Source organism: Colobus angolensis, unplaced genomic scaffold, assembly GCF_000951035.1.
Source record: "Colobus angolensis palliatus isolate OR3802 unplaced genomic scaffold, Cang.pa_1.0 Scaffold82, whole genome shotgun sequence".
NCBI lineage: Eukaryota > Metazoa > Chordata > Mammalia > Primates > Cercopithecidae > Colobus > Colobus angolensis.
In genome coordinates, this window is record NW_012122043.1 from 4,005,640 (window position 1) to 4,030,050 (window position 24,411).

General features: G+C 53.9%; 2 protein-coding genes across 3 annotated transcripts in view; both read right to left on the reverse strand.

Moving 5' to 3' along the window:
- The window catches only part of ESPNL (espin-like), a 29,032-nt gene extending 19,668 nt beyond the window's left edge, over positions 1-9,364 (reverse strand). The window contains exons 1-4 of the mRNA XM_011929589.1: positions 8,814-9,364; positions 7,409-7,599; positions 4,671-4,857; positions 1,852-2,034 (exon numbers count right to left, since the gene is read on the reverse strand). Of these exons, the coding sequence (XP_011784979.1) occupies positions 1,852-2,034; positions 4,671-4,857; positions 7,409-7,599; positions 8,814-9,107 (855 nt within the window). The 5' untranslated portion in view covers positions 9,108-9,364. The remainder of the gene's footprint in view (positions 1-1,851; positions 2,035-4,670; positions 4,858-7,408; positions 7,600-8,813) is intronic.
- A 1,468-nt stretch (positions 9,365-10,832) lies between these two features.
- Positions 10,833-24,411, reverse strand: part of SCLY (selenocysteine lyase) — a 34,175-nt gene continuing 20,596 nt past the window's right edge. For both annotated transcript variants that reach the window (XM_011929590.1, XM_011929591.1), the window contains 5 exons: positions 18,139-18,175; positions 15,438-15,521; positions 14,863-14,965; positions 12,532-12,607; positions 10,833-11,220 (listed from right to left, as the gene is read on the reverse strand). In XM_011929590.1, the coding sequence (XP_011784980.1) occupies positions 11,067-11,220; positions 12,532-12,607; positions 14,863-14,965; positions 15,438-15,521; positions 18,139-18,175 (454 nt within the window). In that variant the 3' untranslated portion in view covers positions 10,833-11,066. The remainder of the gene's footprint in view (positions 11,221-12,531; positions 12,608-14,862; positions 14,966-15,437; positions 15,522-18,138; positions 18,176-24,411) is intronic.

A 24,411-nucleotide genomic window follows, 5' to 3' on the forward strand; every position in this document is an offset into this window, starting at 1 on the left:
CACCAACATGGCACAAGTATACATATGTAACAAACCTGCACGTTATGCACATGTACCCTAGAACTTAAAGTATAATAAAAAAAAAAAACAAAAAACCTTCCCTCGAAGAAACAGCCGATCCAGAGGATTTCACTAGTGAATTCCACAAAATCTTTAAATAAAAAAATAAGTCTAATGTAACCGAAATGTCTCAAAAAATAGGAAAAGAGGAAACATTCCCTAATTCATAGCATATTTTGATACCAAAATATAACAAGGATAAAACAAAAAAAGGACATTCCATGCCAATTTTACTCAAGAATATAAGGCCAAAAAATCCTAAACAGAATGTCAGCAAATTGAATTCAGCTATATTTAAAAGGAATAATATGTCATTGAATTTATTCCAGAAATCCAAGGTCGGTGTAACATTTTAAAGTAATCAGGGTAGATCCAGGTATTCTAATGCTGGGTATACATATCCAAAAGATTTGAAGGGTGGATCTCAGAGATATTTACACACCCATGTTCATAGTAGCATGATTCGCAACAGTCAAAGGGCAGAAAAACCCAAATGTCCATTAACAGATGAATAAAGAAAGAAAATGTGGCATATACTATACAATGGAATATTATTTAGCCATAAAAAAGGAAATTCTGGCATGTTACAACAGGGATGAACCTTGAGGACATTATGCTAAGTGAACTAAGCCAGAGACAAATGGATAAATACAGTAAAATTCTACTTATATGAGGTATCCTAAGTCATCAAGTTCATAAAAAACAAAAAGTAGAATGTTGGTTGCCAGGAGCTGGGAGAAACGGGAGATGGAGAATTGCTGTTTGATGGCCATAGAGTCTCAGTTTTGCAAAATGACAAAGTTGTGGAGATTCTGCTGCACAACAATGTGAACAGACTTAATGCTGCTCAAGTGTATGCTTGAAAATGGTTAACACGGTAAATTTTATGTTATGTATTTTTTAATCACAATTTAACAATTTTTAAAAATAATTAGTGTAATTCACACCATTCAAAGAATAACTAGGCTGGGCACAGTGGCTCATGCCTGTAATCCCAGCACTTTTGGGAGGCCGAGGTGGGCGGATCATTTGAGATCAGGAGTTCGAGACCAGGCTGGCCAAGAGGCTTGCAGACCCAGAATGTGATGGTCGGTTGCACTTCCACTTACAATCCCCCCAGACTAGCCTTGCAGAGGCCTGGAATGCACTTCTGGGGAACCAGGAGACTTCATAGAGGTGAACAGACCCGACACCGCTCAGGACTGGATGGGGCTGGGGAGAAGTAAACTGTGTGCATTCTCCTGAGATGGGGTCGGGTGGGCACCCGTGCAGGGCCAGAGGCTTATGGCTGCGCCCACCCTCAAAGGCGGGGTGTGGTTCTGATGTTGTTGAACATTTGAACACTATCTCTGCCTACGTGGGGTTTTTGGATGTCGTGTCCTTGAGGCTGGGCCATGTGAGCCCCCAAGATTTATCTGGCTAATAGCAACGGGGCTGGCATCACACCCCTGCCACAACTCTGCTCGAAGGCTGCTCACGGCAGAGGATCCGTCCCCAAGGGCTGTTCTGAGAAGACTGTCACCAAGACCGAGCCCGGACCAGGCACCAGGCAGTTTCTGCATGAAGGGAGGGAGGATGGTATGCAGGACGAGAGCATAGAGCTTGGATCTTGCCACTTGACCCTGGGCTCTTGACCTTGCGCAAATGACTTTGCAACTCTGAGCCTCAGTTTACCCATCTGTATAAGGGGAGTCATCATTCTTACAGGGTTGCCATGAGGGTCAGTGACACAGTGCTGGGCATGGCTGACACTCGTGACTGCTCACCCGGTCTCCCTCACGCCCACCTTACCTCCATTTGTCCGTTCTCTGCTGCGTCGTGGAGGGGGGTCCCACCCCAGGAGTCTCTCAAGACCGGGGCACCCATCAGCAGGAGTCGGTCTAGAATGGGCGTGTGGCCACCTCGGGCTGCAAAGTGCAGGGCCGTGGCCCCCTCGTTGTCCCGTGCCGTGAGTCCGATGTCGGTGAATGTGACCTGGGGAAGGAGGAGCAGTGGGAGCAGCCACCCTCCCAGGGAGGAGGCACACAGAGTGGGAGGGGCTGAGAGCAGGGCAGGGGAGGAAAGAACTTCATTTGGCCCGAGGGTGGCGCTGCCTTGCTGGGCATTTGCACTGAGCCCCTTTGCTGGAGCAGCGGGTCCTGTGGCCTCCCTCTAGGGCCTGGATTCGAGGTGGCCCTGACCTGCCGGCCCCCACTGCTGGCTGAGGCCAGCCCCGCCTCTGGGGCCTCGTGTGCCTTCTGAAGGGCCCCCTGCTCTGGTCCACAGCACCAGCCAGGTGATAGTCCCCTACACTGACTCGCTGAAACCTGTGCAGCTGGGACAGCCATGGGGCCTGGGCTGGCCAGTGGGACGCGGGGGTCTTCTAGGACAGCCTGTCTTCCTGACAGAGAGGTGATAGGCGTGCTGGCTCCCTGCCTTCGCCCTCCTCCCTCCTTCCTGCCTTGAGTGTGCCCGCTTTCCCCATCGGGGAGGCCGTGAGGACAGCAGAGCTGTCAGCAGCCCCTGCCACCTTTGGTGTGAGTGCCTCTTAGCACAGCCAGGGCGCTCCTCACTGATCAGAAGTGTCTGCGGGGCAAAGCACAATGAGCTGGAAACAGAGACAGGGACAGGGCTGCTGTGGGGCTCCTTTGCATCTGGAGCGGCCTCTCTGGCCCTGAGACCCCGAGGCCTGTCCGCTTTCTCCCCAGGAAGGGCTGCTCACACCTCAGCACGGTCCCAGGGCTCAGCGGACCCCCTGCGGTGAGCTCTTGCCGCTCCACCCGCTGTGTGCAGCCACCGCTCATCCCAGGGGCCAGGTATAGTTTGGGAGGCTGAGGTCTGGAGTGAATGGGTCAGAACTGCTGCAGGGGTGAGGGGAGGATGGCCAGGGCGGGACCAGGTCAAGAGAGCTTCCTCTGTGGGAGGCTGCTTCAGCAGGAGGAGCTGGAGGGGCAGCCCCCGGGGTGGGGAGGGGCGCACACGCAGGTGAGGCACCGGGAGGGGTTGCAGTCTCCATGAAGGGAGGCTGGAGGCCAATTCAGGCGGCCTTGGGGCCAAAGTGGGCAGGCTGGCACCAGCCTGAGGACCTTGGGGCCACGGGGAGCAGGCCAGCACCATCCCGAGCGCCCCGGGGCACGGTGAGCAGGCGGGACCCATCCCAAGGGCCTCAAGGAAACGGTGAGCAGCGGGTGCCATCCTAAGGGACCAGGCCCCCGTTCCTTCACTTGCCCATTGGTTCAGTAAACATCTCTCGAGCCTGACCGCGTGCCAGGTGCAGGGAACGCAGCAGGTGGCGAAGTCCTGCACCCACGGAGCTCCTGGCACCTGTACCCCAGCGGGCGGAAACCACCACCAAGACCAGGAGTCAGACGTGCCGTGTGCCCGGTGCTGGTGCGCGGGGGAGGAAAGCAGGAGTGAGGATGGTCTGGGCAGGCAGCTCCCCTGGTAAACCAGCTGGTCAGGGAAGGCCCCAGGGACACCTGGGGAGCTGTGTACCAGGCACAGGGTGCAGCGCATGCAAAGGCCCCGGAGACAGAGCCAGCCTGGCCTGCTGGAGAAGGAGCTGGAGCTGAGTGGGTGGGAGCCGGGAGACAGGAGGCCTCAGGCAAGCGTGGGAGGTCTGGGGGCAGGCAGCTCACACTTCACCAGCAGCCACAGTGACCTTCCGATATGTCAGTCAGATCCTGCTGCTCCTGGATCTGAGCCTTCCGTGGCTCCCCAGGACCCTCAGGAAAGAGCGCCAGTCCTCCCAGCACCTCTGTCTGCCTTTCTGGCCCACCCCCAGGCCCCACGGGCCAGGGTCTCCCCACCTCTGAATGAGGTGTGCCCCCCTCAGGAAGTTGCTTTGGGCCCCGCTCCTTGTTCAGTCGCCTCCTGTCCATCCTCAGCTCTGCCCCCAAGTCCCCTCCTCAAAGAGGGCCTCCCCTACTTTTTTTTTTTTTTTTTTTTTTTGAGACGGAGTCTCACTGTGTTGCCCAGGCTGGAGTGCAGGTCAGAAACATGCATCTTCTTAGATCTGAGCAACCTCTGCCTCCCAGGTTCAAGCGATTCTCCTGCCGTAGCCTCCTGAGTTAGCTGGGACTACAGGTCCCACCTGCTCTGCTTTTCTGTTGCAGAGGCAGGAAGTCCCCAGCCCACCCTTGAAGATGGCGCCTCCCCAGCCTCAGTCACTGTGCTCTGGGGTCTCAGGTCTTCCTTCCCCAAAGAGGCCAGAAGTGGAGAAAGGTGTGGACTGGCCCGGGGACCTCAGGAGGCAGGGCCTGAACAAGCGGCCGAGTGGCCCGAACTGGGCACTGCTGGTGTGGGTGCAGACAAAGCACATGGGCCACCACCAACTGTGAGAGCACCCGGGAGGCCTACCTGGACTTCCGGGCAGAGAGGGACTAGGAGAGCCCCAGGGGAGCCGTGGCACGACCCCACAGGGCAGAGTGCGCTGCAGGCGGTCAAAACTTCCGGGGCCCAGCCTGGCCGGGGCTGCAGGGTCTCGGGAGCCATGGACCAGCTCATTGGATGCCCCAACAGCCCTGCGTGTCCCCAGTTCCCTCTGGAGCCCCCATCCGGGCTCCAGGCTCTGCTTGCTGCAGGACCCACACTCCCTGGATGTCCCCTTTCCACCTCCGGCACCTACTTACCAGCCAGACGACGAGGGAGTAGTGGCCGCGGGCGGCGGCAGCGTGTAGGGCGCTCATGCCGTGGAGAGCACGAAGGTGCACGTCAGCGCCACAGTCCTTCACCAGGAACTGGGCCAGGTGCAGGTGACCTTCCTGGCAGGCCAGGTAGAGTGGGGAGGCGCCACTGCGTGTCCGCCGATTCACGCTGCTGCAGGGAAGGGAGGGTTTGGAGGCCCAGTCCTGCCTATGGCTGAGCCCATCCCTCAGCTGCTTGGACTTCACTGCTGACCCCTGGCCCTGCTGGTGATGGCTGAGTCTCCCACGTGCTCTCCAGCTGCTGCTGTGGGGTTCCCTCCTCCAGGTTGCTCCCCCAGGTGGCTGTGCAGCCCCACTCTCCTATCCTTCTGTCCTTTTCTGGGAACTCCTGGGTCCAGGTCAGAGACATGCATCTTCTTAGATCTGAGGGGTCACAGTCTTGGCTTCCAGGTTCTCAGTTGTCCCAGTGGAGGTCCGGGATTGACCCCGACTCCTTTAGGGGTTTCCCTCTGCCCTATGCCCTGTGGCAGGTGATGCTGGCTGCCTGGTAGCTGTGGCAGCCTGTGATGAGGTAAGGGTTGCACTGGCAGGGCTGGGGTCGCAGTGGCGGCGTGGAGGCAGGGCCAATGTCACTGGGGAGGGTCAACTCTCCGGCTCATGCCTGCTTTCCCGCCAAGCCTGCTGACCACACCACCCTGTCCCAGACCCTCCACTTCCAGGCCCTTCCCCTCTCAGGAGGGGAAGCTGGGTAATAATGAAGGGATCTCACGAGCACCCCCACACGTGCTCCCCACTTCTGATGGATGAATCTGAGCAATTCGGGTCCCCCCAGAGGATAGTCTAGTCGCGGGCCTCAGCCGGCAGAGGGGAGACAGAGGCTGGGAGCTGATTTGCCCAGGGGCTTGCCCCTGGGTTTAAACCCCCCTCCCCTCACAAAGCCCCCGCCAGTACCAGCCCCCTAGCAGCCTCTCCTCTGCTCCTAGCAAGGGGGACACAGGACCTTGGTGGCTGTTCCCTGGCCTTGGACCACACCTGCTGTGGACCCTGCACCTGCCTTGGACCCTGCACCTGCTGAGCCTGAGGGTCCACTCGCTCATGGAATGTGCCCCAAAGGGCTGCCAGTATGCCTCGGTGCCCTTCTCGGGGGAGGATCCGTGCTTTCACTGGACTCTGCCAGGCGTCCTTGACTGCATCCAGGGTTGGAACAGGCAGCGTCCAGTGCGGTGGCTGGGAGCAGGCCATGATGCAGCCAGTGGGTCGGGGACCACTGGAGGGGCATGGTCTGGCCAGCAGCAGCCACCTCTCGGCTGCTGGTCAGTGCTAGGTGGGAACTAGGCTGGGGGTATGGGACCTTCCCATTTGTGTGTGTGAGTGTGTGTGTGTGTGTACATATTAACATGAAGTTTCCTGGTTTTCTTCTTTTTGTTTTTTTTAGACAGGGTCTTGCTCTGTCACCCAGGCTGGAGTGCAGTGGCACAATCTCAGCTCACTGGAACCTCTGCCTCCCAGACTCAAGTGATCCTCCCACCTCAGCCTCCCAAGTATCTGGGACTACAGGCACTCACCACCATGCCTGGCTAATTTTTAAATACATTTTTTGTAGAGATAGGGGCTTCGTTATACTGCCCAGGCCGGTCTTGAATTCCTGGGCTCAAGCAATCCTCCCACCCCAGCCTCCCAAAATGCTGGGATTACAGGCATGAGCCACTGCACTCAGCCCAAGTCTCTCAGTTTTCAATGGTGGAAACTTCTTTAAAAGCCAGGTGGGTCTGAGAGAGACTGTGGCCAGCCAAGGCTGGGGGTGGTGTGGACGCTCTGGGAAAAAGCCACAGAAGCGAATCCCAAAGGCCTTTGCCAAGCGGTCCAGGATGGGAACACCCGGGAATGAGAACCGATTCCACAAGCAAGCTGTTGGGGCTTGTCCTGGAGCTAAGAGGATGTGGGGACTGAGGCTTCTGGGGCAGCGACAGGCAAATGAGATGCTCCCTCGAAAAGAGAAGAGCCGTGGTCGGAGGTAGGTGGGTCCCTGGGGGATGGGAAGGTTCACCCTCAGCCAAGACAGCAGGAGGCAGAGGGCCTGTTCCCATGACAACGGTGACCTTGGTGAGCAGGGCGAGGACTGGAGGAGCGTCCAGGTGGGGAGGGAAGCTCTCTGCCTCACTGGCTGTCCTGACCCTGTCCTTCCTCCTGAACCATCCACCAATTCTGGCAGGGCGCACAGGGCCCCGGAGACGACGAGGCCAGCGCCTGGCTCTAGGGGTCCCAGCACAGGGATGGGGCAGTGCAGAGGCAGCTCCAGCCTCTGTGTCCCCAAGTCCACTAGACAGTCCCTACTCCTGTCAGGTGAGGGGAGGGTGCCCTCACAGGTTGCCAGCTGCCCACGTCCCCAGATGTTTTAGGTCCTGAGACGCCTCCAGGCGGGGCCAGAGCTGCCCTGGGCATCACAGCAGCATCTTGCTGTCCTCACCGCCCCCAGCCACTCTCCAAGCTGAAGCGCTGGCCTGTGTCCCCTTGGGCCCTGGCATGGCACCGCCACTGCCTGGCCTGTGGGTAGAGGCCTCATTGCCCTTGACTCCTGCCAGCTCACCCCACAGTGACAGCATGCCCGCCTGCAGGATTCACCTCAAAGGCTGCCAGCCTGTCCTCTTGGCCCTCCTCGGTGCAGCCTCCCCTTGGCCAGCTTGCCCCAGGCTGCCCCTCAGGCGGGACTCTGGGCTCCTTACCTGCCATGCGCATTTGTCAGGAGCTTCAGGCAGGTCAGGTCCCCACTGACGGCGGCGTGGTGCAGCGGCAGGGCCCCCTCCCGGGTCTCCAGCGTGGTCGAGTGGCCCTCGTGGAGCAGCCACTCCACCAGCACTGGGTGTCCAAAACGGGCGGCCAGGTGCAGCGGGGAGACGCCCGAGGCATCTTGGTCCTACCGAGGCCCAGGCAGGTCAGTGAGTGGGGGGCAGGCCGTGTGGCCAGAGCCAGCTGCTGGAGGAGCCCCAGGCAAGGGCTTACACTGCCTGCAACCCAGCGAAGGGGCTTCCAGCTCCTTCCTCCTTCCCTCCGTTTCTGCCTGCAACATGGAGGGAAGTGCTCCCTGCTGGGACTGAGGTGAGAGGAGGGCCAGGACTCAGGTCCAGCTCTTGGGAGGCCACCTCTGGCAACCCTGCCCCCTCCTGGGCCCCTGTCCCCAGTGCGGAGAAGGCCCTTTCCCACTCAGCCGGGTGCCCACAGACACCTGCCCACTCTGCTCATGCTCAGAAAGGCCTCCCAGGACACTTGTCTCTGGCTGGTTCCCTGCCCCAGTGCCCTCCCACTGGCCACAGGGCCCCGGGGCCAAGGAGCGTTCCTACCACAGGTGCCGGGGTCCAGCAGACCCAGGCCTTCTCCAAGGGCCCTGTGGTCAGAATGGATCCCCAGGCAGGCACAGCTCCCACCTGCTGGCCTTGAGCTTGGCGGAACAGGATGCTAGGCTGGCACTCTCAGGCCCTCTGGTGAGCCAGGTGCCGGGGAACCTTCCCGCTCCCTAATCTCAGCAGGTCCCACCGGCCCCCACCCCCACTCTGACCTCTGGGCGGTGTTCTAAGGCCGGTCAGTCCTGCTCACCCTCAGTCCTGAAAGCTCCACAGGGCTGAGCAACAGCTCGAAGGCCCTCACCTGCACAAAGGGGACAGGGCAGGCAGGAGAGGGGAGGGAGGCCCAGTAGAAATGCTCCGGACAGGACGGTCACCATCAGCAGCCCTCACTCCCGTCTCCCAGCCGGGTTCCCAGCTCTCAAGCCCGAGTTCCCACAGTGCTTCTGTAAGGGTCCCTTTCTAGACCCTTTGGGAAGCGGGCCCTGTGGACCAGGCCTGATCAGAGACAAGGGGTCTTGACCTCTGGCAAGACCCCCACTGGTAACACCCAGCTTCCTGGCAGGGGAGGCGATAAGAAAATTTAGGAGGTGTTCTTGGCTCTCAAGCCTTTGCGCTCTGAGAAGCGTGGGGGCAGAGATGGCGACCACTGACTGAGTCCCCAAGAGAAACAAAGAGCCCAGGGCCGTGGAGCCCGGGGTGGCCAGTGCTCTGAGCCTCTGTGGCTCACACCTCCCTGGTTCCACCCCAGCCAGGCTTGTGGAGGCCAGGCTGCCCCGTCTCCGCTCACCTGCAGACCGCAGCCCCCCTCGCGGACCAGCCAGCACAGCTCGGCCAGGCTGCCTGTGGCGGCCGCGTCATGCGCTGGGGTGGCCCCATTGTGGGCCCGCTGGTTGCCGGGCAGCTGGGCCCGCTGCACCAAGAACTTGACACAGTCCAGGTGGCCAGCCCGGGTGGCGTGGTGAACCAGGCCGGCCCCCAGAGCATCGGTGATGCCCGGGCCCAGGGCGCCAGCCTCCAGCAGCCGCTCCAGTGTTGCCACATCCCCATCCTTGGCGGCCACGAGTGCCCGCTGCTCCTCCATCCTCTGGCCCGGGCTCTCAGTGGTGACTCATGCACAGGCCGGGGCTTCTTGTTTCAGACGTGGATGAAGCTGCTGGCTCTGGTTACCTGATAAGCCGCCACAGGGCAGATGGGAGGCGTTGGGGCGGGGTGGGGGGGATACACCTTGGGGACCTGCCCAAGCCACTCCCACAGCGTGAGCGCGCCAGGTGCCTGGAGCTGGGAGGATGGAGTGCAGCACACAGGGAAAGGCCCACACCGGGCTAGGTCAGGGTTGGGCGTGGCCCGCAGACAAAGGAGGCTGGCCCTGAGGCTGCTCACATCTGTCCAGACGGCACGAACCCGCCTTTTCAACTGCGGAGCGAGGGCTGAGGACACGCATCACTGAGCTTCTCACAGGAGCCCCGAGTAGCCTGGGAGATGGTCTCCCCGATTCTCACAGCAGGGCAGACCCCCAGCCGCCACCACAGTGCGCCTGAAGTAAAGGGTGCCCAGTAGGTCTACATGCTTGGCTGTGTTGGCACAGAGCTGAGTGCTCTGCCTCTGGATCTGGCCCTCGGCCCTGGAGGCCATAAACCTCTGGGGACGCAGTGGCTCCACAGGGCCTGCGACAGGCCCAGGACCCTGACTTGGGTGTCCAGCCCCTGCCTCAGCCCCTCTCCAACTACACTGACCGAGTCTCTGGGCTGCAGTCCAAAGAGCCCAAGTACATTTAACCCCTTTCCAGATTGTTCTGGACAATCCACAGTTCTTCTTTAGGGAAGTCAGGACCACCACAGCCTCTTCCTGGCAGCAATGGGAAGCTGCAGATGGGGGACCCATTCCATTTGTAGGGGCTCCCGGAGACGCAGCCTCAAGCTGGATTTCTGGGCTAATGCATCATCACACAATGGTGACCTGGGGGCTGCTGCACCCCTGGTTTCCCCCATCCACAGGCTCCGTCAGATGCCTTCGTGCCCAAGCGCAGCGCCCACTAGAGAAACCATAGGAGACCCAAGCCGGGCACTGAAATCTTTTGTTCATTTAGTTTCTGGCAAGTGTTTCCTCAAAATCATTACGTAGTTCCTTGAACCGTAAAACTACACATTAAAAGTGTTATTCCACTGAAAATGACTCCTATGCAAATATCGACATGGGATGTGTCTCCAAATGCCACAGAGTATTTTGAGAAAAAAATCCTCTGCAAATAAAATTAAGGTAAAAGCTGAGTCAGGGATGATCCAGTTCCCACCCCAGGAATGACCTGGAGCTGCACCAACTCAGTGAGGTTGGAGCTGAAACCCTGAGTTAATGATCAAAAGGGACAAGACGAGAAGGCCTGGGGACTATGGATGGGGAAGCGTGCAGCCCTGAGTGCCAGTGGGCAGAACAGGGTCAGGCTCGGGGAAGCAGGAGGGGTGGTGTGCGGTAGGTGCTGAGCAGAGCAGGCCTGGCTGAGGCTGGGGGCCACTGTGCACTGAGGCCAGAGGAGCAGGGTGGTGGGGGCAGCTTTGGAAAGGGACTAAAAAGGGCCTGAGAAGAGACCACTCAGGAAAGGTGCATGTGCGAGACCATGATCAAAGCAAAAAAATCAAGTTTCCTATGTTCATGATAGCATTTGGCTGACAATGAGTTATCAAGACTTGGATTCTATCTTCCTGATAAAAACACCTTCCAGGAAAGGGCACTTGCAGCAGGCTTGCCCAGTTCCCAGTGGGGAGGGCGGATGAAGCTGGCGCTTCCACTTCACCACTGGAGGACGGCTTTGTGTGGGAGTTCCTATGTGGGTGTTCCTATGCGGCATCGGTGTCCTGGGCCCTGTGAGCTCTGCAGGGGTCCAGGGAAGGAAACTGGGGGTGCACACTTGCAGGCACTCCAGGACAGAATGCAGAGGGGGCATGAGACAGTCATCCTGGCACAGCCCTCAGGAGGGAACTGGAGGGACAATCCTGTGCCCTGCCACGGGCTTCCTAGAAGCGGGGCGGGGAGGGTGACCCCGGCGCTAGGCCTGGTTCTCCAGCTGCGCCACGGCCTGCTTCAGGTCCTGCACGACGAGGTCCACTTCGGCCCTGGTGGTGCTGCGGCCCACGCTGAGGCGGAGCGCGTTCCTGGCCACGTCGAAGGGGATGCCGTAGTTCAGCAGCACTGGGGACGGCCTGGGGAGGGCGAGACCAGGTGGCAGCTGCTGCCAAGGGCACATGGAAGAGACAAGGGTCCCCTGCTCTGGACTACTCCCCCAGTGGGGCTCTGCCCACCCGGGTGCACGCCTGCCCTGCCTGGTATCCGCCTCCTGCTGAACTCCTGGACCAAGCACACCCCTAAGACCACCCATATCAAGGTGCGGCTCAAAGTCGCTACCATTCTCCCCGTAGAGTTCTATTGCACTTGGCACTCCCAGGTGACACTGCCCCCCTCTCGCACTGAGCTCTGGGGCCAGGGGCTCTCCTGTCCTTGAGGGGTCTGAGGTCCTGGAGAACACTGATGCTGACACAGACAGTACCTCACCCATGTGGCCCATCTAAGCCACTTGGTAACTTCACGGCACCTGGCATGGGGCTTTGCAGACACTAGGGACCCAGCCAGTATCTAGCCATGGAACAGATGACTGCGTGTGGGCGTCCGGAAGCAGGGCTGCTGGAGGCTCGAGGCATGGGCTCTGCCAAGGGGCCTGCCCTCATCACACCCAGACCCCTTTCCTCCCCTGCTCTCTCCTGCCCCTCCTGCAGCAGGGCACTGCCCCCCACCCCCACAGGGCCCCGTCCTGCCCCTCCTTTTCCCTGGAGCCGGGCCCACCACTGTCTTGCTCCAGGTGCTCCGACACAATCCCTCCGCCCTGACCCCGATGACCACGTGCTGCCGGCCACGGTTCTCTCTCCCCAGAGCCCTGGGTGTTTCTCCTGCAGTCACTCCGACCTCCCACATGGGTCTCACATTGTCAGCAGGCCAGACCCGGAACCGCTTCTCCCCTGCTGCCAGCAGGCCGCTGCTTGGGTGCCGCACGCCCTCTACCCCACAGTCTCTGCCAGGCAGGCCACCCGCCCACCTGGACCCACTATCCCAGAATCTCTGCTGCATCTTGCAGATGGCTGATCTGACACCTGAGTCTGCTCACACCATGGCCCTCAGGGCTCCCCCTTCCATGAGATTTAAGTAAGCACTGACACTCAGGCCATCCCCTCCCCAACCCACCCCACTCCTCCCCAGCCCCAGCCACGCTGCCCCTCCAGGTCCTGCTCCCCCTGCCTTCAGAACTGAGCACGAGAAGCCCTCTTCTCCCGCACAAGTCCTCGTCCTTCGGATGGCAGCTTAGAAGTCACTTCTTCCAGGAAGCCCTCCCTCTGCCCCTCCTAGGACCCAGACAGGGCCGTCCTTCACGAGCCAGAGTGCGGCCCAGTGGCCGCCTGCCCACCACACCCAGTGCCCGGAGGACCCCTATGCCCTGGACTGGGTTTGTGAAGAGCACTTACTGGTCCCCATGGTCCGAGTGGCACGCGGCCCCCACACTGGCCAGCAGCACTCGGCACCGCGTAAGCACCTTGTGGCCTGCGGAGACAGAGTACGCGCCACTGAGATGGGGCTCCAGCCAGGCCGCCCTTCTCTCCCTTCCCAGGGTCCTGCTGGTGCAGCTGCTTCCCTCCCTCCGTGCCACCTAGTGGAATTCCAGCACCGGCCATTCTGGCAGCTGGGGAGAGATCTCACAGCAGGAGCCGAAGAAAATGCTTCCTTTCTCCTTTGGCTGCAGAAACGCAGACACTCTTCTCCCTCACAAAGCTGGCCTTGAAAATGGCACTCTAGTCAACTGCCTACGAGGACACCTGGAGTCCTGACCAGCTCCGTCCTTACAAGCTGGCAGTCCCGGCAATACCACGTCTCCACCTGTGTTCTGGACTGCAGAGACACGTGGGGCTTCTATTAAGCCAGAAGGCACTTGCCTCTTCTTTCACAAGCACGGCCGATGGAATTAACATAAGAATTTCAGCCAGGTGTAGTGGTTCACACCTGTAATCCCTGCACTCTGGGAGGCCGAGGCAGAAGGACTGCTTGAACCAGGAGTTTGAGACCAGCCTGGGCAACACAGGGAAACCCTATCTCTACAAAATACTTTTAAAAAATTAGCCACGGCTGGGCATAGTGGCTCACGCCTGTGATCCCAGCACTCTGCGGGGCCGAGGCAGGTGGATCACTTGAGGTCAGGAGTTCAAGACCAGCCTGGCGAACATGGCAAAACCCCGTCTCTACTAAAAATACAAAAATTAGCTGGGTGTGGTGGCAGGTACCTGTAATCCCAGCTACTCTGGAGGCTGAGGCAGGAGAACTGCTTGAACCCGGGAGGCGGAGGTTGCAGTGAGCCAAGATCATGCCACTGTACTCCAGCCTGGGCAATAAGAGTGAAACTCCATCTCAAAAAAAAAAAATGTTAGCCAGGTGTGGTGGTGCATGCCTGTAGTCCCAGCTACTAGGGAGGCTGATCACTTGAACCCAGGAGGTGAAAGCTACAGTGGGCTGTGATTACACCACAGCACTACAGCCTGGGTGACGATAAAGTGAGACCCTGAATCCAAAAATAAATATATAAAATGAGAATCTCTGTCTCATTTAAAGTAACACAGGTCGTCACTGAATACAAAGTCTGACCCCAGAACAAGGGGAATGTTGACAGAGAACTCTCCTCTCCATGGTGAGGAATCTGAGATGGTCAAGGAAACCCAGGCTTCATTGCCTACAAGAACGCATTTCAGCCCAGGTTCTCATGAACGCAGCCATCATGACGGTTACCCACGGGCTCTTCTTCATGGGCCAAACACGACTGCTGGGTTCTCCACATGATCCAGGAAGAAAGAAGCAACACCTTCATCTTCTAAGAAGTCAGAACTTCGTCTACAGAGGCAGCTCATCGTGATCTCAGGGCCGCTATAACCTGCTCCCAAATGACACGTGGCTGGTCAACGACCTGGACTTCCACTCTCATGGCGTCAGGGCAGACCAGGTTTCAGGTGCATCTGGGACAGGGGTGACCCTAACTGCTCCTAGCCGAGGCGGATGCCGCAGGAAATCCAGATTTGTACTTGATCCTTACTCTGCCAGTTATTTTTATTGTTTTTTTTGTTTGTTTGAGACGGACAGAGTCTCACTCACTCTGTTGCCCAAGTTGGAGTGCAGTGGCTCAATCTTGGCTCACTGTAACCTCCAGGTTCAAGTAATTCTTCTGCCTCAGCCTCCCGAGTAGCTGGGACTATAGGTGTACACCACTATCCCGGCTAATTCTTTGTAGTTTTTGGTAGAGATGGGGTTTCTCCATGTTGGCCAGGCTGGTCTCAATCTCTTGAACTTGTGATCAGCCTGCCTCGGCCTCCGAAAGTGCTAGGATTACAGGCCTGAGCCACTGTGCCCAGCCTCTGCCAGTTTTTAAAACTGATCGCCTCCCCTTTCCCTTACTCTAATAAAATATTTAATAAAAACTGCCAACAAAATAGACAAATGTCTAAAATTTAACGTTACTTCCTTCCCTGACAGCTTTTGGGGCGGTGCTAATGCCAGACATGAGAGTTCGCCACGGTCCACATCCCAGCAGCAGCAAAACGAGCCAAGTCAGGGAGAGGAGGGGCTGGCAGCAAGAGCCCGATGGACCACAGCACAGCCGCCTGAGCCTGCTCTCAGCAACCCCAGCAAGGCCCTCTGACAGCCCAAGCCGTGTCATGCTCAGGGCAGGGAGAGTGGGAGTCGCTGGCTCGGACCAGAACCCATGCACCACGGGAGCTATGCTCACACTCGGAAAGACCAGGGTGAGGGGCCGTCACCTTGAAGCCGGGGTCCCCGGATGGAGAAGTTGCAGGTATTGGGAAGCCGCTGGGTCCCTGGAAACTGGCTATTCAGATGGATTCTCTTCTGACCGAATTCAGCCTGAAAAAAAAGTGAAATATTTGGTGACCTTCAAAGACACCACCATCAGCAACTGTTTGAAACTTAGACTTTTCCAGAAATACAAGCTCAGCAGGTGCATACTTTTCAATCAGCATCTACCCAGAATAGTTATGGGGACAGACTATGGAAAGCAAAGTTAATTAGGAGAAAAACCAAATATTCGGAAACATGTGAACCTTCCACATAAACCATGACGCACACCACCTCTGCATATCTGATCATGTGTCTCTGAAAAAGATCACGTCCCTGGCCTGGGGTCCCCCTTCCGGGGTTTCCCATCCCAATGTGCTTCCCACCACTGTTCTTTCTTCCCTCACTGCATCCTGACGAGTTCCAGGCTACGCTGCAATCCCCACAGGTCCTGGGGTCCAGGAGCACCAGGCCCCCCTCTCTCCGGGCACCTGCCCCACACACCCTCCCTCTCCCGGTACCCACCCCACACCGTGCTCACTTCCAGCCTCTCCTCCAGGTAGTCGCGGATGTCCCTCATGTGGGCCTCGTAAGCCTCGCAGTTCTGGGTCACCAGCTCCGCGGCCTGGGGGCAGACACACAACAAGTGGAAGCACAATTCTTGCAAAACAAAGGAGGGCAAAAAAGCTTTCAACAGCACAGGCAGCATTTCCTGAAACCACTCATTCTCCTGACAGTCACAGACAGACCATATTTTTTGAGTGCTGCCATTTGGAGGGTGTGGAAGTGCCACAGAATTGACTTCACCAGGCACTTCCTGACAGCGCCAGGCACTGGAGATGCCCCAGCAAAGCAGCCCTGAAGGGGATCCCAACCCTTGAGGAGTCAGCATCCAAGAGGCAGACAGACAAAAGCAGGGGCAGGGGGGAACAGACTCCTACCCACCAGTCAGCGCTGTGAAGGGACCTCGCAGGCCCGAGGTGGCGTGGTGACAGATGGCTGCACAAGGGCAGGGAATGGCGTCTCAGCAGGGGCTTTGCAGGGGACAGTCATTCTGTCTCTAGAACAGAGGGGCCTGGTGTGGCGCGTGGAGAGTACAGAGGGGGTGAAGGCGCAGAGACAGATCCACAGGCCCTGCAAGCCTGGCCACGGGGCAGACGCAGTGAGGCTCTGAGGGAGGGATGCGATGGTCTGACTGGCCTGTGTGTTGGTCACTCTGTGGCTGTGTGGACAATGGCAGCAGCAGGCCCCCAGGAGGCCGTGGCAGGCATCCAGACCCTTGGTCTAGGGTTAGTGGCCATGAAAATGGACATGAGGCCGGTAGTGGGTGTATTCTGGAGTCCAGACAGACAGGACAGGTGCTGTATGAGAGGCAGGGGACGATGACAAGGAAGGACTGAGGGCATCTCCCGGACTTCAGAGGCGAGAACCTGGACAGCAGGAGGTACCCAGGGTGGGAAGAGGGTGGAGGAGAGTGGTCGGGACAGGCTTTGAACTGAGAGGAATGGGTCTCTCAGGAGATGGGCCAGGGCCTAGCTGAGATGTCAAGTTCAAAGGCAGGAGCACAGGCTAGCATCACAGTGACAGGACGGACAGAGGGATCCACGAGGGTGCAGGTGCAGGGAAGGGCCGCCAGCACGCAACCAAGGCAGAAAGGAATGGGTGGGGGAAAGAATGTTGGGGAGGGCGTGTGCAGGATGGAGTCCAGGCTGGGCAGCAGACGGGGCCTAACGCGCGGGTGGCATTGGGGTCTGGGCGAAGGTGAAGAACCAGCGGGGGTGTGGTGCTGGGGCTGAGACCAAGCTGTGGCACTTGTGCCATTACAGGTGCAGATGCAGCCGCAGGAGCATGGAGGTCAGGGGCTGGGAGGCTTTGAGCACTGTGAGCTGAGGCTCTATCGAGGAAGCTGTTACCATGATTCCCATCTGGCAGGGGGGATAGCCAGGACTCAGGGAGTTCCAGCGACCTGACCCAAGGCACAGGGTGAGTGAAACTTCAAGCCAGGGTTTGAACTCTGGTATTTCAAAGCCTGTGGACCGCACCAGTACTTCATCATTCAGGTCAATATGAGCAAGTACTGGACTCCACTTAAAACACGCTCTTCCGGCTGGGCGCGGTGGCTCACACCTGTAATCCCAGCACTTTGGGAGGCCAAGGCGGGTAGATCACCTGAGGTTAGGAGTTCGAGACCAGCTGGCCAACATGACGAAACCCTGTCTCTACTAAAAATACAAAAATTAGCCAGGCACAGTGGTGCATGTCTGTAGTTCCAGCTACTTGGAGGCTGAAGTGGGAGAATCTCTTGAACCTGGGAGGTGGAGGTTGCAGTGGGTCAAGATCACACCACTACACTCCAGCCTGGGTGACAGAGTGAGACTCCATCTCAAACAAAAACACTCTTCCTTCTAGTAAATGTAGCCTTAGTTACCACTGTTACTAATTTTGAATATTCTAAGTAACAGGGAATCCATTCATATTCTTCCCAAGGCCCGGCCTCCTGGGCACAAAGCCCTTTCTCTATACTGGGGATACTGAGGCCAAGCTCCTGCTCTCGCGGAGCTGACAAGCCCCTTTGAAGGGGAAGCAGGAGGTGGGGCATACATCTGAACACACTACAGAGGAACATCAGATAGGGGAAATAAAGCAGTGTCAGGGATAGAGCGTGACAGCAGGGGACATGGGGGGACCAACGTAGCTGTGGTTCATGGAGGGGTGCTTGAAGGTGGTGGCCTTTAAGCAGAGGCCTGCACAGTGAGGAAGCAGCCTGCAGATGCCAAGGCGTGACCAATACCCCTGCCTTCGCACAGCAAAACCTGAGCCTGGTTATTGTCGCAGAAGCAGAACAGGCCCCAGTGGAGGGCTGGCGGCAGGTGCTGGATTGGCCACCCCACAGACCAATTGGGGACAGAAGGTCGATGGTCTGGGGGCTGCCAATGCCTTTGGGAATAGTGAACCTGCGGCCTGACGTTTCACCTCTGCTGTAAGACATCACTGTTTCTCACGTCACAAGAGACAGAGACAAGGAGTTTTTCCCTTTTAAATGCTAAGCAAGTGCCACTAACCCACAGATCTGAAAAAGTACAGATCTCTGGGTTGCTAAATCAGACTCCAGGCTTTTTCTTGTCAGTCTGTTTATGAGATCACGAATATGATCTCCCTAAAGCCCCGGATTCCTGCTAGAGCCACTGGGGTCACTGAAGACAAAGCAATCAACTCATCTCCTCCAGCTCACCAGGGCTCACCTTCCCAAGGCCGGCAATCATTGGGGTGTTCTCTGTCCTGTAAGAAACAAGGGATTCAGCAAGAATAAACAAATGTCTCAGGAAGGAATCCTGTCTCCATGAAAGTCATTGTGTTAAAACAAAAATAAACTCACGCTCCATCTTTCCCAAGCATGCACCATGTGGCTATCTCAATGGCAGCTGCAGGCCCCAGAAACCTCCCCTGCCAAGTTTGCACTTGCCCTGGCCCAGTGAAGGTCAACAAGGCCCACTGTGGGTGACGCGTTGGGTGTTCACTGTGACAATTCTATCTGGATCCTTTTCCTACCCAAAGCAAGCACTCTTCCTCCCGCAGACCCCAAGGCACAGCTCTCTCTAGTCCTCACTGCCAAACCAGTACAGTATGGAACAGGGGAGAACCCTTTGTTCTCAACATTTCAGGCATCAGCAAACAAGAGGGGTGTGTGTGTGTGTGTGTGTGGGGGCAGGTGGGGGTGCGCACACAGATGGGCAAGAGACCCCTAAAGACAATGGCTTGCATACTCTGACCTAACAAACTGAAAAACAGAACTTGTTACCCTATTTTCAGGAAAAAAAATTCACTTAATTATTTCTTCATTTTTTTTTTTTTGAGACGGGGTCTCACACTGTTGCCCAGGCTGGAGTGCAGTGGATCTCGACTCACTGCAACCTCCACCTCCCGGGTTCAAGTGATTCTCCTGCCTCAGCCTCCTGAGTATCTGGGATTACAGGCACACGCCACCATGCCTGGCTAGGTAGAGATAGGGTTTCTTTTATTTTGTTATTATACTTTAAGTTCTAGGGTACATGTGCACAACGTGCAGGTTTGTTACATATGTATACATGTGCCATGTTGGTGTGCTGCACCCATAACTCATCATTTACATTAGGTATATCTCCTAATGCTATCCCTCCCCCCTCCCCCTACCCCACAACAGGCCCCGGTGTGTGATGTTCCCCGCCCTGTGTCCAAGTGATCTCATTGTTCAATTCCCATCTATGAGTGAGAACATACGGTGTTTGGTTTTCTGTTCTTGCGAGAGTCTGCTGAGAATGATGGTTTCCAGCTGCATCCATGTCCCTACAAAGGACATGAACTCATCCTTTGTTATGGCTGCAGAGTATTCCATGGTGTATATGTGCCACATTTTCTTAATCCAGTCTATCGCTGATGGACATTTGGGTTGATTCCAAGTCTTTGCTATTGTGAATAGTGCTGCAATAAACATACGTGTTCATGGGTCTTTATAGCAGCATGATTTATAATACTTTGGGTATATACCCAGTAATGGGATGGCTGGGTCAGATGGTATTTCTAGTTCTAGATCCTTGAGGAATCACCACACTGTCTTCCACAATTGTTGAACTAGTTTACAGTCCCACCAACAGTGTAAAAGCATTTCTATTTCTCTACATCCTCTCCAGCACCTGTTGGTGCTTTTTAATGATCACAATTCTAACTGGTGTGACATGGTATCTCATTGTGGTTTTGATTTGCATTTCTCTGATGGCCTGTGATGATGAGCATTTTTTCATGTGTCTGCTGGCTACATAAATGTCTTCTTTTGAGAAGTGAGAGACAGGATTTCACCATGTTGGTCAGGCTGGTCTTGAACTCCTCACCTCATAATTCACTAGCCTTGGCCTCCCAAAGTGCTGGGATTAAAGGCATGAGCCACTGCGCCCAGCCCAGTAATTTCTTAAGTTTGGCTGAACAAAGTTTTCTCAAACCGGCCATTGCTTGTTTACCAGTAGGTATTTTCTCTGTGCCCTCACCAGCATTTGGTGGTGTCTCTATTCTTATTTTAGCCATCCTTATAGGAGTTAGTGATATCTGGTGGTTTTAATTTGCATTTCCCCAATAACTAATGCTGTTGAACATCTTTTCCTGTGCTTGTTACGTGGGTCTCGTCTTTGGTGAAATGTCTGTTTATATTTTTTGCCTATTTTCTGATTGAATTTATTGTATTATTTTTGCTGTTGAGTTTTGCAAGTTCTTGATATATTCTAGATACCATTCCTTTGTCAGATAAGTCATTTGAAAATATTTTTTCCTAGATTTAGCTTATCTTCCCATACTCTTAATATAGTCTTTCCCAGAGCAAAAGCTTTAAATTCTGATGAAGTCTAATTTATCCGTTTTTCCTTTTATGGATGCTTTTGGTGTCAGGTCTAAGAACTCTTTGCCTAGTTCTAGAACTTGAAGATTTTCTCCTATTTTGAAGCGGTTTTATTGCTTTATGTTTTTCATTTAATTTCATGATCTATTTTGAGATACTGTTTTATGAGGTGTAAGACAGGGGTGTCCAATCCTTTGGCTTCCCGAGGCCACAGTGGAAGAATTCTCTTGGGCCACATATAAAATACACCACCGACAGCTGATGAGCTTAAAAATTAAAAAAAATTGCAAAAAAAAAAAAAACCCCAAAAAACAATGTTTTAAGAAAGTTTATGCATTTGTGTTGGGCTACATTCAAAGCTGTCCTGGGCCACATGCAGCTGCAGGCCGCAGGTTGGAAACGCTTGGTGTAAGACTTGGGTCAAGGTTAATTTTTTGTCTATGGATAACTAACTGCCTTGGCACCATCTGTTGAGAGGCTAACTTGCCATCTGCTGAATGGCTTTCACCTGCTGAATTGATTTGCGTCTCCTGTGGTTGTATCTGCACCCATAACTCATATGGGCCTATTTCTGTTTGGGTCTATTCTCCTCCACTGATCTACTTGCTGGCATTTTGACAGAAATTGTTAGGCTTGTGTATCCATTTGGAGAGAATTGACATCTTTGGTATGGAGAATCTTCCAAACTATGAACATGGTATGTGTCTCTACTTAGATCTTAACTTCTCTCATCCACAGTATACTATTTTTAGCATATAAGTCCTTTATATTTTGCTAGTTTATATCTGAGTAATTTTGTTTCATTGTAAATGGTATTTTTTTTTTTTTTTTGAGACGGAGTCTTGCTCTGTTGCCCAGGCTGGAGTGCAGTGGCCCAATCTCAGCTCACTGCAAGCTCCGCCTCCCGGGTTTACACCATCCTCCTGCCCCAGCCTCCCGAGTAGCTGGGACTACAGGCGCCTGCAACCTCGCCCAGCTAGTTTTTTGTATTTAGTAGAAATGGTTTCACCGTGTTAGCCAGGATGGTCTCCATCTCCTGACCTCGTGATCCACCCGTCTCGGCCTCCCAAAGTGGTAGGATTACAGGCTTGAGCCACTGCACCCAGTTGTAAATGGTATTATATTTTTAATGTTACTGTCCACTTGTTCATTATCATTATATAAAAATAAGACAGATTTTTGCATATTTATCTGGTGTCCTGCAACCTTGCTATACTCACTTACTAGTTCTAGGAGTTTTCTTATACATTCCTTGGGATTTTCTTTATAGACAATTGTGTGATCTGATTAGAAACAATTTTACCTCTTCCATTCTGATCTATATGCCTTTTGCTTCCTTTTCATGCCTTACTGCGCTGACCAGAACTTCCACCACTACGTTGGATAAGTGTGGTGACGGTGAACATCCTTGCTTTATTCCCCCAGCCACAGGAGTAAAACATTGAGGCTTTCACCACTAAGAACGATGTTAGCTGTAAGTTTTATGTAGATGTTCTTTATCAAGTTAAGAAAGTTCCCCACTAATCCTATTATTCTGAGTTTTTAACATGAATGGTTGAATTTTGTCAAATGCTTCTGCTGCATCAAATATGAACATGTTATCTTCTTTATTCATTAGCTTGTTAATATGGTAGATTACATTGATTAAATTTTTTTAATTTTGTAGAGATAGGTCTTGCAGTTCACCTAGGCTGGCCTTGAACTCCTGGCCTCAAGTGATCCACTTGCGTTGGCATCCCTAAGTACTGGGGGATTATAGGCATGAGCCACCGTGCCCTGCCTTGATTGCATTTTTCCTTTCTTTCTTTTTTTTTGAGACAGAGTCTTGCTCTGTTGCCTAGGCTGAAGTGTGGTAGTGCCATCTCAGCTCACTGCAACCTCTGTTACCCAGGTTCAAGTGATTCTTGTGCCTCAGGCTTCCAAATAGCTGGGATTACAAGCGTCCGTCACCACACCCGGGTAATTTTTGTATTTGTAATAGAGACGAGGTTTCACCATGTTGGCCAGGCTAGGCCCGAACTCCTGACTTCAAGTGATCTACCCGCCTTGGCCTCCCAAAGTTCTGGGATTGCAGGCTTGAGCTACCACTCCCGGCTCTAGATTGCATTTTGAATACTGAACCAGCCTTGCATCTGTGGAATAAATGCCACTTGGTCACAGTGTATCATTCTTTCTTTTTCTGAGACAGAGTCTCACTCTGTCACCCAGACTGGAGTGTAGTGGTGCGATCATGGCTCAATGCGGACTCGACCTCCCAGGCTCACTCAAGCCATCCTCCTGTCTCAGCCTCCCGAGTAGCTGGGACTATAGGCATGTACCACCATGCCCAGCTAATTTTTTTATTTTTTGAAGAGGGGTCTCACTATGTTGCCCAGTCTGGTCTTGAACTCCTGGGCTCAAGTGATCCTGATTCCCCTGCCTTAGCCTCCCAAAGTGCTGGGATTACATGCGTGAACCACCACACCCAGCTGTATATAATTCTTTTTATGTACTGCTGAATTCTATTTCTAGACATTTTTTACATATTTTTTGCATCAAAATTCATGATGATGTTGGGCTGTAAAGGATTTTTTTGTACTGTCTTTACCTGGTTTTAGTATGAGGATCTAGGTTCATCAAATGAACTGGGAAGTTGTCCTTCCTCTTTATTTTCTGGAAGAGACTGTATAGAAATGTTAATTCTTCTTTAAACAAAGAATTCTTCGATAGAATTCTCTAGTGAAACCACTGGGCCTGAAGACTTCTCTTTGTGGAGTTTTAAAGCTATAAGTTCAATTTCTAATGGTTATAGAGCTATTCAAATGATCTATTTTATATCAAGTGAGTTGTGGTAGTTTGTGCTTTTTGAGGAAGTGGTCAGTTTCATCTAAGTTGTCAACTTCCTATGTGTAGAGCTGTTTGCGGCATTCCCTTCTTATCCTTTCGATGGCTGCAGGACCTGGAGTGACACTCCTTGTTTCATTCCTGATGTTATAATTTCTCTGTTTCTTTGGTTAGTCTTGCTAGAGGTCTGTCCTGGGCTCAAGGAATCCTACCATCTATCTCAGCCTCCCAAGTAGCTGAGACTACAGGCCTGTGCCACCACATACAGCATTTTTTTTTTTTTTTTTTTTTGTAGAATCAAGATTTCACTATGTTGCTCAGGCTGGTCCTGAACTCCTGGCCTCAAGCAATCCTCTTGCCTTGGCCTCCCAAAGCAGTGGGATTATAGGTGTGAGCCACCATGCCAGCCTGTGTTGTCTTTTTGAAAGTTCCAGTGAAGCACAGACCTCATCTCCTTTTATGTTCCTTTACTTTGCCTTTCTATAATTATCTTAAATATGTCCTTTATGTACATTTTGAACCACAGGAGATATTGCTGATTTTTGCTTATGCTATCAAACCTAATTCAGAAAACTCTAAAGGAGAAGGAAAGCCTATTCTATTTGGTGACAAATTCTTAGTTTTCCTTCATCTGAGAATATTCTGATTACTTCTTCATTCCTGAAAGATACATTCACTGGGTACAGGATTCTGGCTTGATGGTTTCTTTGAGCACTTGAAGAAAAATAATTGTGTCTCTTTCTTCTGGTCTTTCTGGTTTCTGATGAGACCACTGTCATTCAAATTCTTTTTCCCGGATTGCTGAAGTGTCATCTTTCTCCGACTGCTTTCAAGAATTCTCTCTTTCAGTTTTAGAAGTCTACTCGTATGTCTCTGGCATGGATTTCTCTGGGTTTATGCTATTTGGGGTTTGCTCAGTTTCTTGATTCTGTACGTTTATGTCTCTTGCCAAATTCAGGAAATTTTTTAGCCATTATTTCTTCAAGTACCTTTGCAGGCTGTTATCTTTCTCTGTTTCAGGGGATTTCAATGAAACGAATGTTGTGTCATTTGTTATCGTCTCACAGGTCCCTGCAGCTCTATTTTAAACCCCATTATTTTTTTGAGACAGAGTCTCGCTCTGTTGCCCAGGCTGGAGTGCAGTGGTGCGATCTCGGCTCACTGCAACTGCTGCCTCCTAGGTTCAAGGGATTCTCCTGCCTCAGCCTCCCATGTAGCTGGGACTACAGGCACGTGCCACCAAGACTGGCTAATTTTTTGTATTTTTTTTTTTTTTTCAGTAGAGATGGGGTTTCACTGTGTCAGCCAGGATGGTCTCGATCTCCTGACC